This window comes from Mesoplodon mirus (genome assembly GCF_964341445.2).
Source record: "Mesoplodon mirus genome assembly, chromosome: 6".
NCBI lineage: Eukaryota > Metazoa > Chordata > Mammalia > Artiodactyla > Ziphiidae > Mesoplodon > Mesoplodon mirus.
In genome coordinates, this window is record NC_138982.1 from 51275713 (window position 1) to 51291800 (window position 16088).

General features: G+C 38.4%; 1 protein-coding gene and 1 long non-coding RNA gene across 5 annotated transcripts in view; one reads left to right on the forward strand and one right to left on the reverse strand.

Annotated features, from left to right (window-relative positions):
* Positions 1–243: 243 nt before the first annotated feature.
* Positions 244–3480, reverse strand: LOC309806925. Its single transcript, XR_014294459.1, has 2 exons — positions 3432–3480; positions 244–573 (listed from the first exon to the last, which is right to left on the reverse strand). It is a non-coding gene; the product is annotated as an uncharacterized lncRNA (long non-coding RNA).
* Positions 3481–3569: 89 nt separating this feature from the next.
* ZMAT3 (zinc finger matrin-type 3) overlaps positions 3570–16088 on the forward strand; it is a 33220-nt gene continuing 20701 nt past the window's right edge. The window contains exons 1-3 of one of the 4 annotated variants that reach the window (XM_082625985.1): positions 3570–3795; positions 3971–4060; positions 7334–7660. In XM_082625985.1, the coding sequence (XP_082482111.1) occupies positions 7391–7660 (270 nt within the window). In that variant the 5' untranslated portion in view covers positions 3570–3795; positions 3971–4060; positions 7334–7390. Of the gene's footprint in view, positions 3796–3970; positions 4061–4098; positions 5332–7333; positions 7661–16088 lie in introns of those variants that run through there. The other 3 variants (XM_082625988.1, XM_082625986.1, XM_082625987.1) reach the window with 3 other exon arrangements.

The window sequence follows — 16088 nt, forward strand, 5'->3', positions numbered from 1 at the left end:
GTCACTGATTTTGGTAAATAAATTCTTTTCCATCCCAGTGAGGAAAGAGGATCATGAACATTTGCATTCACATGAAGTGGATAACAAAACCTTACACCTAATGGAACTAGAAAAAGAAGGACAAACAAAACCAAAAGTTAGTAGAAGGAAAGAAATAATATAGATCAGAACAGAAGTAAATGAAATAGAGACTTAAAAAATAGAAAAGATTAATTTAACTATGAGCTGATTTTTGAAAAGATAAAACTTAAAAAAAATATTTATTTATTTTTGGCTGCATTGGGTCTTTGTCGTTGCGTGCGGGCTTTCTCTAGTTGCGGCAAGCGGGGGCTACTCTTTGTTGTGGTGCCTGGACTTCTTGTTGCGGTGGCTTCTCTTGTTGTGGAGCATGGGTTCTAGGCATGTGGGCTTCAGTAGTTGTGGCACATGGGCTCAGTAGTTGTGGCTCGCAGGCTCTAGAGCGCAGGCTCAGTAGTTGTGGCACACGGGCTTAGTTGCTCCGCGGCATGTGGGATCTTCTCGGACCAGGGATCAAACCCGTGTCCCATGCATTGGCAGGTGGATTCTTAACCACTGCGCCACCAGGGAAGTCCCGAAAAGATAAACAAAATTGATAATGCTTTTGCCAGACTCATCAAGAAAGCAATTAAAAATTAAATAAATAAAATCATAAATGAAAGAGGTTACAACTAACACCACAGAATTACATAAAAGATCACTACTAACAAATACATGCCAATAAAATGGACAATGTAGAAAGAGTGGATAAATTCCTAGAAATGCACAATTTCCCAAGACTGAATCAGGAAGAAATAGAAAATATGAATAGACAAATTACCAGTAATGAAATTAAATTAGTAATCTAAAAAACTCCAAACAAAAAAAGTCCAGGGTCAGACAGCTTCACAGATGAATTCTGCCAAAAATTTAAAGAAATTCTGTCCTTCTCAGACTATTCCAAAAAGTTGAAGAGGAAGGAATGCTTCTGAACTTACTCTACAAAGCCAGCTTCACCCTGATACTAAAATCAGTCAAGGACACTGCAAAAAAAGAAAATTATAGGCCAATATCACAGAATGTAGATGCAAAAATCCTCAACAAAATATTAGCAAACCAAATTCAGCAATATGTTAAAAGTATCATGTACCTTGATACAGTGGGATTTATCCTAGGGATGCAAGGATGGTTCAGTATTTGTAAATCAATCAACATGATACACCACATTAACAAAAGGGAGGATAAAAATCACATGATCATCCCACAGATGCAGAAAAAGCATTTGACAAAATTCAATATCCATTTATGATAAAAAACTCTCAACAACGTGGGTACAGAGGGCATATACCTCAATATAATAAGGGCCACATATGACAAACCTATAGCCAACATCATACTCAATGGTGAAAAGCTGAAAGCATTTCCTCTAAGATCAGGAACAAGACAAGAATGTCCACTCTTGCCACTTTTATTCAACATAGTATTGGAAACCCTAGCCACAGCCATCAGAGAAGAAAAGGAAATAAAAGGAATCCAAATAGGAAAGGAAGAAGTAAAACTGTCACTATTTGCAGATGACACAATACTATACATAGAAAATCCTAAAGATGCCACCAAGAAACTATTAGAACTCATCAATGAATTTGGTAAAGTTGCAGGATACAAAATTATACAGGAATCTGTTGTAATTTTATACACCAACAACAAACTATCAGAAAGAGAAATTAAGGAAACGATTCCATTTACCATGATATTAAAAAGGATAAAATGCCTAGGAATAAACCTACCTAATGAGGTAAAAGACCTGTACTCAGAAAACTATGACACTGATGAAAGAAACTGAAGATGACACAGACAGAAGGAAAGATATACTGTGTTCATGGATTGGAAGAATCAGTATTGTTAAAATGACAATAATACCCCTGGCAATCTACAGATTTAATGCAATCCCTATCAAAATACCAATGGCATTTTCACAAACTAGAACAAATAATTCTAAAATTTGTATGGAAACACAAAGACCCTGAACAGCCAAAACAATCTTGAGAAAGAAGAACAGAGCTGGAGGTATCATGCTCCCTGTCTTCAGACTATACTACAAAACTACAGTAATCAAAGCAGCATGGCACTGGCATAAAAACAGACAGATCAATGGAAAAGGATAGAGAGCCCAGAAATAAACTCATACTTATATAGTCAATTAATCTATGACAAAAGAGGCAAGAATATACAATGGGGAAAAGACAGCCTCTTCAATAAATGGCGATGGGGAAACTGGACAGTTTCATATGGAAGAATCAAACCAGACTACTTAAAAACAATGTGGCCATTTAAAAACTTGACATATAAAGTATGTATATATAAACAGAAAATTAGTTCAGAAAAACAATTTGTTTTCTACCTAAGCATGATGGATTACTCTCCCCAAATGGCCTGTGTACACTAGCTGTGGGTGTGATTGCTAAACAATGTATTTATTAAGTCATTTCTAGAAAACAGTCAATTTGGTGTGTTGGTGGTAGCATTGGATGGTGTGTTTCAACCAAAGAAACAGCTTTAATTTCCTGCAGTAGTTTGCCTACTACTAGGGCACATCTTTCTATAAGTAGGTCTCCTTGACATTTTAATTAATGATTAAAAAATAAGTACACAACGTTGTGAATGTACTTAATGGCACTGAACTGAACATTTAAAATGGTGAAAATGGTAAATTTATGTTATGCATATTTTACGTGCCTCCCCCCCCCCCGGAAATATTCCTATGGGATAATTTACAAGTTAACAGAACTTCAGAGCTGGAATTTTCTCAGCTCATCTCTCAATGTCAACCCTGAAAACTGTTGAGGTTGACTATGAGAGGATGTGACATTTTGGCCTTAGCCCGTCTCTTCCTAGTCTTTCCTGTTTTGCAGGCGAGGCTGGTGTGTGTGTGTGTGTGTGTGTGTGTGTGTGTGCGCGCGCGCGCGCGCGCGCGCTCAAGAGAAGGTCTTCTCTATCCCTTGCCCACTTTGATGCTGGGGAGAGGGCAAGTCTGTCTGTCTGTCTGTCTCTGTCTCTCCCTCTCCCTCCGTGTTTTCTTGTGTGATTGGAGACCACTGAGTAGGCAGCCGCACTAGTCTTCCTCCTTCCTGGGGAAAGGTGCAATTTAAAGGTTCTGTCGCAGCAGGTTAAAAGACCCTGGATATTTTGGCCACTCCACTCTGCCGCCTTAGCCGGCAATCAGCGGACTGAGGGTGGGGCTGGAATGAGAAAGGTTTGGATCTCAATGAGAGGAGATGAAAGTTGCAAAAACTCTGCCCAGGTTTCCGCTCTGGATCAACTTTCCAGGTTATATGATGAACAGGTCTTAGGACTCGCGGTGGTGCATCCTCCCTCTGACTCGTGCCTTGGTTCGCCGCTCCTGCTCAGTGCCCCTGCGCTCACAGTCCCCGTACCTGCTGGGCGCGCGCTCCACCAGCCCGGGGCTGGAGCCTCCGCCGCCGCTGTAATTGCCGCCGCCACGGGGCCTGCTCCACCAAGCACATGCGCACTGGCGACGCCGGGCCGGCGCCTTCAGTCTCCTCCTCCGCCGCCTCCGGGTTCCGCAGTCACTTCCTGCAGCTGTTTCCCTGTGGGTCCGGTTGGACTGACTTTTGACAGTCAGCCTTTAGCTGCGGAGGGGGCTCGGCGGGACCACCGAGAAAGTTGCGGGGAGGGAGGCGGAGTTGAACCGGGCCGAGCTGGGTGCGTAGGACAGAGGGCGGCGGGCGTCCAGGGCAGACGCGGCGCCCAGACTCCCGGAGCGTTCCGGGGGTTCCGGTAAGTGCGGGCGATCGCGAGCCTCGGGGCATTTAGGACGAGCACAGGAGCGACGGGACTAAGAGTTCCTTTCCGGTGCGGGCTTTCCACCTGCCCTCCACGTGACAGGCTTGCGCTGCTTTTATTTATCTGTTTGTTTATAAGCATTTCACGTGTACTGTTTGGATCATTTTAGGCGTGCAGCTGCCTTGGCCCTCGCGCTTGCCCCCGCCCCGTGGGAGACCGGGGATTCCATCTTTCGTGATGGCATCCTTACGGGATTGAGGTGCGTGTGTATGTGTATGTACGTGTGTGCGCGCTCGTGTGTATGCATGCACATTTTAAGAATGTAAGGTATATGTGGGCGATGCTGAAGTATATGTAGCTTTGATTCAAATAACGTGAAAGGTTCCCTGGGATTAGGAACCGTCATAGCTGAGCCTAGAGAACATTCGCCAATCCACCAAGGCCTCTTCTCCCCCAGATTCTTCCGTTCTTTTAGGTCTTCCTTATGTGATATACCTTACCTCAACTGATTATTTTTCCATTTTCCTCTCTCTCATTCCTTCTCGCTGCGTTCTGATGACCTTTGAATAACGCTCACCGTCTTTCCCTCGTTTCCAGAATTCCCAATTACAGACTTCCCTAGTTTGCTGAGGTGCCAGTAACCTGTTCCTTTATTGTGTTCCCTTTCCTCAGAAGATTTCTCCAAATGAGAAAGTGGTTGTCTTTAATACAGTAAGTGAAGAGTAGGCCCCAGTCCGATCATGAAGACTGTGCTGTATGATCATTCGTTTTCTTTAAATAGGGTACACTGAAGCTTTGATTTTCTTTATTGTCCCCTCAACCCCTTCCAAACCGGGATATTAACCACCATAAATCCTTCATTTATGCCACTTCAAGCATCAAATTGAATGGCTTTTATGAGCCAAGGAATATTTTATTTACATCAGCTATCAAGTTAGTTTCTTTTAATGTAATGCGGTAGTTGAGCAGGTCTGAGTCGCAAGTGCTTTGAGTCTCTTTATAGTCCACCATTCCTGCTTTCACTGAAGGCTTCGTTTTAGTATTTCTTTTAGATTTTTATTTTACGCTAGGTTTTTTTTTTTTTTTGCAAGTATAGAAATACCTGATGTAATTGTCATGCACAGATGCTTTTGGGGGGAGTTGACATCGTTTTGATTATTGTTAAATATTACAAGAAAGAATTTTGGACTATCTAGCTATTCTTTAAACATTATAAAGGTAAGATGCAATAATGGGTAAGTCTGTACTTGGTGAGAATTTTTTCTTCAATTCAGAGGATTTTATAAGGCCTTTATTTTGATGGAAGCCTGTAGACAACACTGGGGGAGACACTTGCTGGTATTTCCTCAAGTGGGAGTAAACTTTCATAAAACAAGTCCAGACATGTCTAGGCATTTGGTAGCATTTGATTTTCTGTTTATATTGCTGATTTCCTTTATCCAGATGTTTTGACACCCTCCTCCACCATTTTTCTTCTGAGCTGGCAGCTTGTCGTTGGCACTTTGGTATCAGTATGTCTCTGTACAGGTGGTATGTGTAGTTTTGTAATATTATGAATTATTATAATTAGGTAGTTGAACTTTAAAAAAGTGGTCTTTGTCTCCTTAGTTTCCCTTTTCAAAATATCCATATCTGCCTTTGCTTTCTGAATGTCTTTGATTTAATTGAGAGAAATAATATGGTTATAGAGACCCTGACTTTTTAAATGTTCTAAATCTGTATTGCTTTTTTAAAAAATATTTTCAGAGAAATGGACAGCATACTTCTGCTTGAGAATAAAATAATATTGTTGTTTTTCTAAATATAATGTTTAATGAGAAGTGTTGTTAAGTACTATGACTAATAATTTATGTACTTTATCCTTTACTATATTATTTTCCCATTGCACTGATGTCCTTTGCTGCCCCAAGACCCTGAATTTAGTATAAAAGCTGTTACTTGGTTGTAATTTCCATGTGTATGTACCTATTAAATGTGGTAAAAGAGACTTCTAAGTTTTCAAAATGTTCTTGGTTAATTTTAGTAAATCTATTATTGTCATAAAATGTACACATTTCTATTGCAGATGGAAAATTTCAGCAGCTTAAAATAGCCATATTCTATTGACCAAGAAAAGAGGTTTTAATAGTATTGAGAGTGAAAAGGATAGAGGATTTTGAAATAAGGATCTTAATTTGGGTTAATTAGAGTCGTGGGAACTCAAAGTGCATACTGTGGTTCATTTTGAGATACTCAGGGTTAGAAGTTGCCATCTGGGTGGGATGCCAGAGAAATCATCGATAAAATTGAAGTGGGATTGGAACATACTGGGTCCTTTCTGAGGGAAACAGAATAGAGACTATCAGTTATTTAATAAGAAGGGGAAAGCAAGTAGTCGAAAGACTGAGGAACTAGAATTATATTGGGGCTTGTGGTAGTGTGATTCAGTATGCCATTGGACATTTACTTGATACACTATTACATGTAGGTAATTTACCTCTAGAGGGAGAGAAAATACTCTGATTTTATAGTGGACTCATGAATACCATCTAAGGCTGTATGAGGTGGGGTCTTAAACTCAAGCTTACAGGGAGCAGGCAAGTAATATGAATATAGGCAGCAGGCTGAGTGAGGACTGAGGTGACCTAGAGAAGGCAAGCTTGGCTACCCCGGGACAGTGCCTCTCAGCACTAACTAGCTAATTGTTGCCCATGTAGGACCATGGGCCAAGTATTGCCAGATCACCCTTTTATCAAGAGGAGCCACAAATCTTTTGATTTTTAAATGTTGACTTTAATTCGATTTAAAAATGAAAGCAAAACAAAACACTGTATATTCCAAACAGAGCACATCTGTGGCTGCATGTGGTGTATAGGTTGTCTGCTTGCAGCCTCTACTCTGAGGAGTCATTGGCTCAATTATTTAAATATTACTAGTTGATCAGAAGGTACACTTTTATTTATTTTTGTCACATGGTAACTCAGATTTTTTCCTAGAGTTCCGTGATATTTTAGCTAGTTCTAGAAGTGCTGGCAGTAATCTGAGCAGTGACACTCTTTATTTCATTCTTTTTGATATCATTTGGATAGAAAGACTAGTTTGCATGGAAAGGAGATATTTGCTAAGGTTCTTTGCTGGTGGTGGTTTTTTTTTTTTTTTTTTTTTTTTTGTCTATTCATGATTATCATCAGGAGTGTTTAAGTGTGCGGGAGGGAAGGGGTCTGGACTGGGTGACCTTTGATGTCCATTTCAGCCATGTGATTTTTAGATTTAATTAGCCACGGATGCAATACTGTTAATAATGTTCCTGGGCCAGAGGGACTGCATTTGGAGCTGTGCCAAGCAAAATCAAGCCAGATCTCTAAAGCTGTTCTCAGTGGAAGAGCACTGTGTCAGTGTGGATTAACACACAGGGGCAGTCTCCTGGACAAGGTAAAAGGAAAGGAGTCCTAAAGATGGTTTGGAGAAGCAGAGGAAGGGGCAGATGGTGTGGTCATTTACACGTCATATTGCAAAGGACACATTTTTAAGTATTTTTTTGCTGTTGATTCAGATTTGAAGACCCGACTTCTCATCACCCACTGGATTATGCCCAAGTCTTTCCTACCCAATGATCCTCTTGCAACACGCTGGGCTTCCTCCGCCTAAGCGGCCCTCATCCTCTCCTCCTATGTCAGTGGCCGCCAGGTCTACAGGAACCTTGCCGCTTCCGCCGCAGAAGCCTTTTGGGCAGGAGGCTTCCTTGCCTCTGGCAGGGGAAGAAGAGTTACCTAAGGGAGGGGAGCAAGACACTGCCCTGGAGGAGCTATGTAAGCCCCTGTACTGCAAGCTCTGCAATGTCACCTTGAACTCAGCACAGCAAGCCCAGGCTCATTATCAGGTAAGGGAAGAAGAGAAAAATCAGGCATTTAGTGGGAGAACATTTCAGGGCTCTGCCCAATTCAGAGTTGTCTCTGAAGTGACCAGTTGTGCCTGGAATAATAAGATGGCTAAGTATTAGTTTGTTTGGCTAAAAACACAATGTTCCTACTTTAAAAGAAAGCATCACTTTTCATAGGATGGCGTCTCTCTTAACCTCCTACACTTAGCTGTGTGGCATTTGATAGCTTACCAGTTGTTAAATGTAAATCGTCTATGCGCGTTTGAACCTGTGATCCTAAGGAGAACAGCTGTTTGAAACATGGTGTACCAAACTCAATCCAGTGTCAAAATTGTTTAGAAGAATTAGTTTTATAAATGTTCTCTTCTAGCTAATACAGTTTGTATCAGTTCAGGGTATTCTCTGTCTATGAATCTTATGCTTTTCCTGTTGACCTCTGTCACTGCTAAGGAAAACGCAGGTATCTTTCTGTAGTGAGAATAAAATGACATTGTAGTATTGAGCCCTGTTCTTCATTTTTAATAATCATACTCTGACTCCTTTTAGCCTTTAGTATGAGCTGTTACTTATTTCAAAGATGTGAAGCTTCCACCTCCATGTAGAATAACTAGTGGAAAGGACAATTTTAAAGGATGTTATTACCTAAGAACAAATGGAAAATTAAATTTTGGCTAGAAAGAGAGTACAGTATTTCTTTTTATTCTAGATTGTTTTCTGTATATAAAATTATATCCTTTTTTCGAGAAAAGAGCTCAAAGAAGCAGTTGAGGCCAAATGCCATTGAATGAAAGTGTATCTTCTGGGTCATCATTGATTTGACTATCTATTCTCTGCATGAATATCTAAAATAACAAGAGTATGGTAGAAAGATGACTGTTACAAAGATGTTTCTTCTATTGTGCCTCTACAACTTTCTCCAACTTAAAGTTTTTATTTACTCTGGGTGCGAGTCTTTTTTGTTTTGTTTTGATCTTGAAGACTGATAATTGTGTCACTTTGTGATTGTACATCAGAAACATTTTGGTGGTGAATTGTTTTCTCTGGGATTTAGGGGAAAACATGATATGTTACTTCTCTGGAGTTCCCGTTGTTTGGGTTTGTTTTGCCCTCTGGTGCAAAAAGTTGAGTTGATTATCACCCAGATCTTGGCACGTGTCATTATTGGTTCATAAAGGCCTCTTCTGGTTTTAGTTTACATTTTTTTCCTTTTCCTCAACCCATACTCTCATTCTCTCTGTGTACCACTCCCCACGATGATGGTTTAATACAGGGTCTTCCTTTGCCTGTTTTGCCATTTGGTTGGAGTCTGTTAGGATGGATGATCTATCTCAAATCCAAGACACAGTGCTAGTTTTTGTCTTCATTTGTTCCTGTGGAATATTCGGTTTTATGGCCAATGACTCACTATGAAGAATGAAGCCTGGGTTCTAAAGTTTTGATTTTTAGCTGTGTAAAGCCCCTAGTAAGCCATTAACTTGGGAGCAAACCCACTTGTGTGTCATACAAACACATAATTACTCTTTACAGAAGAGTTGTTTACTTTTATGAGGGAAGACTCGCGGGCAATGTATAATTTTAATATGTGTGCATGGATTGTGCATACACCTCCTGCCTTTTTTTCTCCTAATAGCACTTTGTGACTTTATAGACAGTGATGGATGCTTTTGGTTAATGCATAGAGAGAATTCAGTTTGAGCAGGGTCGTTGGAGTCTAAGGCTTAAACTAAATAAGAAAGAGAATCAACATTTATTTAGATTTTTTCTTTTCTTCTACATTTCTGTGTGTGTGCGCTCTGAACTTTTTAGCTGACGAGTAATATATACTTAATTTCAGCTCCCTCAGTGATACAGTGAATATATAAATTAGAAAATATAAGAAAATGGAAGTAAATTTTAGAGAAATTTCTCAATAATCAGAATTTTTAAGTGGAAAAGTTGGAGGAAAAGGACAGCCTGTCATAGAAACAATTTAAGCAGCCAAAAACTAAGGAAGGTTAGAGTAGAGAAGAAGCAAGCAGGTATCAAGAGAGTGGAACCTAATGGAAAATGAAAAGTTTGGGTGTAATAAAAGCCGATTCCTAAGAGCTTAGAAGCAAAGATTTGAATGAAACCAATGTCACTGGTAATTCTTAAAGAAGAAGAAATTTTCTGCAGAGAAACAAAGCAAAGCAGTTCATGTATACAAGTACAGAGCAATTTCATTAGGATAGCATAGACGAAAGCTAATTTAGACGTGAAATCTGGATTTCAACGAGATAGAAATGTCAAGTTGAGAGAGTGTGGATCAAAGAGTAAATGAGAATAATAAACAATCAGAACATGAACACAACCTAGAGGTGGGTGAACCAACATAGAAGGAAAGCATAGAAATGTTAGCCTGAAAGATGCATCAGAGACTACACCAAGGGTACATGAATAGGCTGTGATTTTAAAAGGCTGCTAAAGACAAGAGTAAGACTAATGAGTAAGTCTTATTGTGAACCAGAAATAGGCAGAATGGCAATGATTGTAGACTAATAAAGCTAATGGCTGGTGAGATGGTGGGAGTAAAGTTTTATTTCAACTCTAAAAACCTGCTTTGTAATTTTTAATACAGAATGATACCAAGACTGCAAATTCATTATTTCAATTATGTGTGAGATAAAAGGGGTCAGTGGTAGCTTATTTATAATCTAGAAACACATTCATGTGAGGTAATAAATCACGGTTGATTACACTACTCAAAATGTTTTAGTTAGTTGATGCCATTGTTGAAATCTCAAAGTTTCAAATTGCCCAGGGTATTGTAAACAACCTTTAGTCTGGTTTGAGTGGTGTTACACTAGAGTCTGACCGTATCATGTTCCAGTAATCCAGGACACACAATGGAAACTGCTCAATAAATACTTCCCTTTAAGCTCACTGCGATCTTTCCCTGCCATCCTTGTGTTCTTAAGTTGGGGCTGCCTTAGCAATGACCCATGCGTATCAGTGGTCATCACAGATTTAGTTTTATTCTCAGGACTTTTTAACCCAGTCAGCTTGCTTCAAAATACCCTTAGCTGTGTTTAATTTTTAATGAGGGTACATATTTTTGTGGTCTCAAAATTATGGTTTTAGTTATAATTTAAAGTAAAACCTTTGGAGGAAAAACATGTCTTCATTTTATTAAAAATTGTCTGCAGGCTTCAGGTTACTTAGGGTAAGCCTGTCATGGAGTAACATAACACTGTTTCAGCAGTATAAATGCCCAGAGGAAGAACCACTTTAGGATGGAAGGTCATTAAGAGAAATTTAAAAAGCAAAAGCATGGATAAATTTTGCTAAAGCATCTACATTTTAAAATAAAGTCAACCATTTTTTTTTCTGTTAATTCCTGTACTCTTTTGAAAAAGAACTAGTTACTCAAGGTAAATTTTAAAAATCTGTCATAAACATAGATTTCTATTTGTAATATTTAGTAGCCAAATAATAACCTATCATAGTAATCAGGTTAATTTGAAAGAGAGATAGGGACTTCCCTGGTGGCACAGTAGTTAAGAATCCACCTGCCAATGCAGGGGACACAGGTTCGAGCTCTGGCCCTGGAAGATCCCACATTGCTGTGGAGCAACTAAGCCCGTGCGCCACAACTATTGAGCCTGTGCTCTAGAACCCGCAAGCCACAACTGCTGAGCCCGTGTGCCACAACTACTAAAGCCTGCATACCTAGAGCCTGTGTTCTGCAACAAAGACAAGCCACTGCAATGAGAAGCCCGCGCACCTCAATGAAGTGTAGGCCCCACTCGCCACAACTAGAGAAAGCCTGCACACAGCAACAAAGATCCAATGCAGCCAAAATATATAAAAAAAAAAAAAGAAAGAAAGAAAGAAAGAGAGATAGAACACAGGGGGAAAAAGTAGCTCTGGAATTGTAATACTGAAGGTAGTGATCTTAATTCATAATACAGAGAATGCAACTGATGTTGTCTCCAAATTTAAAGTACTGATTTTGGCACATACATTTTCATATTGATCACCCAGCTTTGGATAGCATAATCTCTAATTTCAGCTAATTTTTATGTTTTCAAAAATTTCCCATTTGATTGTTTTTCATATGAACTTGCAGTGTACTGAGAATGGTCAAAATACACTTCATTAGTGGATGAAGAAGCTCTTTGTCATCCTGTTAGCTGGATCTCACCGCCTTTCCGCCACCCAGACTGAATCCATCCCTACCTCATTTCTTTGTATTTCAGAAGAATAGATATCCCTTCTTCTGTACAAGGCTGATTCCTCATCCTGTACTCTGGATTTCATCACCTGTCGTCTCTTCTTTACCTTAGTCAAATTAAAAACATGCTCAGGTTTTTTCCCCATGTAAATAAATATAGCAACAACAACCTTCCCTTTCCTTTTAATTCTTCTTGTTAGCAACCTTTCTTTTCTTCTCTCCTGTCCTTAGAGTTCTGCTGGGTATACTTGTCCTCTTCAGGTCTTCATTTCCCAGCCCACCGTACTCTGGTTTCCATTCCAATATTCTCGTGAAATGGTCTTTTCAAGGTCATCTGTGACTTTACAGGCCAAATCTAGCTTTCTCACTTGACCTCTTTGTAGCATCTGCACTGGTAACAGCTTTCTCCTTAAAACATTAAAAGATATTTTTTGCAAAATAATGCCTATAGAACAAAGTACTTATAATGAAAAGTAGTAATCACCTGTTCTCCCTTCCTTATCCATCCCCTACCTTTTCTTGCTTCTCCATTCTTCTTTCTACCTCCCATCTTGGATTGGCTGTAGTTTTATTTTGACACTATCAAGGTTTATCACATTTTTGTTTATTCTATAATCAAATTAAGTTTCCCATGCTTCATACTTGCAGGTTGATTCCAACTGTTGAAAATTGATATTCAGCTTTTGCATTATTTACAGTAGGGAAATATTCACTGCAAAACTGTTTCTTTCTCTTTGTTTCCAATGTCATGATTCCATGCAACTTAAAAGAGGTGTTCAGATGGGTAGCCCTTTCTTTTAAGTCACCAGTTACTCAAAATCATGTCCATTTTAGTTTGCTTCATATGTGGATTATAACTTTGAAATAGCTTTTTGTTTTTCTTTGAGTTTCTCACACTTTAAAAAAATATACAGAGAGGAATCTTATGCCTTAAAAAAATCTACTAGTTTCTTAACCTTTCTGTTTATTGTTTACAGTCCATTTCATTTATCTTCATGAAACCCACTGATTTCCTGTTCTAATTTGGACTAGATATTTTACATTTGGATCATGACTTCATTGTGTAGATTTTTGTATTCCCTATAGTTTTTCGTTGCTTTTCTTTTCTCCTTTCTTTTTCTTACGTAATGTATTTTTATCATATCCTCATTTTCCCTTCCAACTCTTGATCACTCTGTCTGTTGTGTGGGATCCTTCCCCCGACCCCGCCTTCTGGATCCCTCTGTCTTCTTGCTCCAGTCTCAACTGGTTGCCCTCTGGCTTTGCTGCACAGCTGTTAATTTTGAACTTCTCTTCATTACTCTATGGCTTAGGCTACTATTTCTAAATATACATGTTTTCTTTTTTTTTAATCTTGTTTTGTTGGAGTACATCTTCACCTTACTTGAAGGAAGAAAGGATAAATATAAATTTATATGACAACACATCTCTCTCTTTAAAGTGAGGGAGGGACTTCCCTGGAGGTACACTGGTTAAGACTTCACCTTCCAATGCAGGGGGTGCGGGTTTGATCCCTGGTTGGGAAGCTAAGATCCCACATGCCTTGCGGCCAAAAAACCAAAACAGAAACAGTACTGTAACAAGTTCAATAAAGACTTTAAAAATGGTCCACATCAAAAAAATTTTTTCAAAAAAATAAAATAAAAAATTGATGGAGTGATGAATGGGAAATTTTTCTGAGCCTTTGTGTTTCTAAAAATGTCTGTATTATATCTTCATATTTGACAGTTCAGTTCCAGGCTGAAAATTATTTTCCTAAGAATGTTAAAAGCTATACTGCATTTTTTTGTGTTTGTGTATGTGTGTGTTTTGTTTTGATCTGTTTTGTTTTTTGTCTTCCTAATGTTGCTGAAGAGAAATCTTATTCAGATTTTTATTCTCTTGTGGGTGACCCACTTTAGTTTGGAGCTTTTTTTTTCTGGAAGTTTTTAGGCTTTCTTTTTATCCTTGGCATCTGAAATTTCACAATGATGGATGTGTCTAGGTCTGGGTCTCTATTCATTTGTCCCTGTCAGCACTGGTGGATCCTTTCAGTTTGCATACTCCTGTTTCTCTTGAACTCTGGGGAATTTTCTTTGGTACTATTTCCTTGATAATAGTCTTCTCTATATTTTCTCTCTCTTTTTTTTTCCCGGTAATTCTTTTAGCTCTATCTTGGATTAGCTGGATTGATTCTTCATACTTCTTATCTCTTCTCTCTTATTTCTTTAATTTCTGAGAGATATTCTTAAATTCTAATGCTATGTTGAATTTTTTTTATTTTGACAATCATATCTTTAATTTTTAAGGATCTTTTGATTTCTTATTATTTTCTTTTCTAGCATCTGTTTTATAGGATATTAGTTAAGAACATGAAATCATGGACTTTGGGGTTAGACTAGTATTCAAGTTGTAGTCTTACTACTTACTAGATGTATGATATTGGAAATATTTCCTCATTTCTCTATGCCTCATGAAGATGATGATGATAATGGTGATACTTATACCTGCAAGTTAGTATGTTTAAGACATTTAGAACAGTTCCTGGTACCTGAGTTAGTCTTTAATTGTGTTTAGTTGTCCTAAGGTGCAGTGGAGCATGTTGGTATGGGCTCTGGAACAAGAGTGTCCCCAGCTCGGGCATTTACTTGTGGCTTTGGGCAAGTTTTATTTTATTTTATTAACTTTTTAATTTGAGTAACTTTTTTTTTTACATCTTTATTGGAGTATAATTACTTCACAACGTTGTGTTAGTTTCTGCTTTATAACAAAGTGAATCAGTTATACATATACATCTGTTCCCATATCCCTTCCCTCTTGCATCTCCCTCCCTCCCACCCTCCCTATCCCACCCCTCCAGCTGGTCACAAAGCACCGATCTGATCTCCCTGTGCTATGCGGCTGCTTCCCACTATCTATCTACCTTACGTTTGGTAGTGTATATATGTCCATGCCTCTCTCTCGCTTTGTCACAGCTTACCCTTCCCCCTCCCCATATCCTCAAGTCCATTCTCAAGTAAGTCTGTGTCTTTATGCCTGTTTTACCCCTAGGTTCTTCATGACATTTTTTTTCCTTAAATTCCATATATATGTGTTAGCATATGGTATTTGTCTTTCTCTTTCTGAGTTACTTCACTCTGTATGACAGACTCTAGGTCTATCCACCTCATTACAAATAGCTCAATTTCATTTCTTTTTATGGCTGAGTAACATTCCATTGTATATATGTGCCATATCTTCTTTATCCATTCATCCAATGATGGACACTTAGGTTGTTTCCATCTCCGGGTAATTTGAGTAACTTTTAACTTACAAAGCACTGCTAAAAAATTTCTGAATGCACCTCATCAGATTCTCCAAATTTAATATTTTATATAACTGCAGTGTAATTAGCAAAATCAGGAAATAAACACTGATAACAACAATATTATCTAATCCACAGACTGTTTATATTTCACCAATTGTCTACTAATGTACTTTTTCTGATTCCAGGATCCAATCCAGGATAAAATTTTGCATGTAGTTGTTATGTATTCTTTAATCTGGATGGGTTAAGTTTTTCTATGCTTTTTACCATCTTGCAATTTTTGAAGAGTTGTTTTGTAGAATGTCCCAATTTGGGTTTGTTTGTTGTTTTCTCATGCTTAAATTCAGGTTATGTGGTTTTTTGGACAGGAATACCATAGAACCAAGGTTGTGTCCTTCCCAGTTCCTCATATTGGGAAGGACATGATGTGAATATTTTGCATCACTGGTGCTGTTAACTTTGATCACTGGTTAATGTGGTGCCTGCCAGGGTTCTCCTTTGTAAAGTTATTATTTTTCTTCTCATGTTTAATAAGTATCATATGGGAGGATACTTTGAGACTACGTGAATATTTCTCATTATATTTTTACTCAGTGATTTTGGCATCTATTGATGATTCTTCCCTGCAATGATTATTACTGTGGTGTTTGCCAAATGGTGATTTTTCTGTTTTAATCATTCTTTCTACATTTATAGTTAGAATTTTACTTTAAAGAAGAACTTTTTTCTTCTTAATTCGTTAATTAATTAATGAATATCACTATGGATTATGGATTCTTATTTTATTCCAGGGATATAAACACTTACTATAATTTATTTTGATGTTTTAACAGTTTCACATTTGACCAGTGTGTGTCCCTTCAGGCTGCTGCTTATGTTCTTTTGATATGTCTCCATAATTTTCTGCATAGTTCCTTACTTTCTGACAATACAAAATATTCCAGGATTTT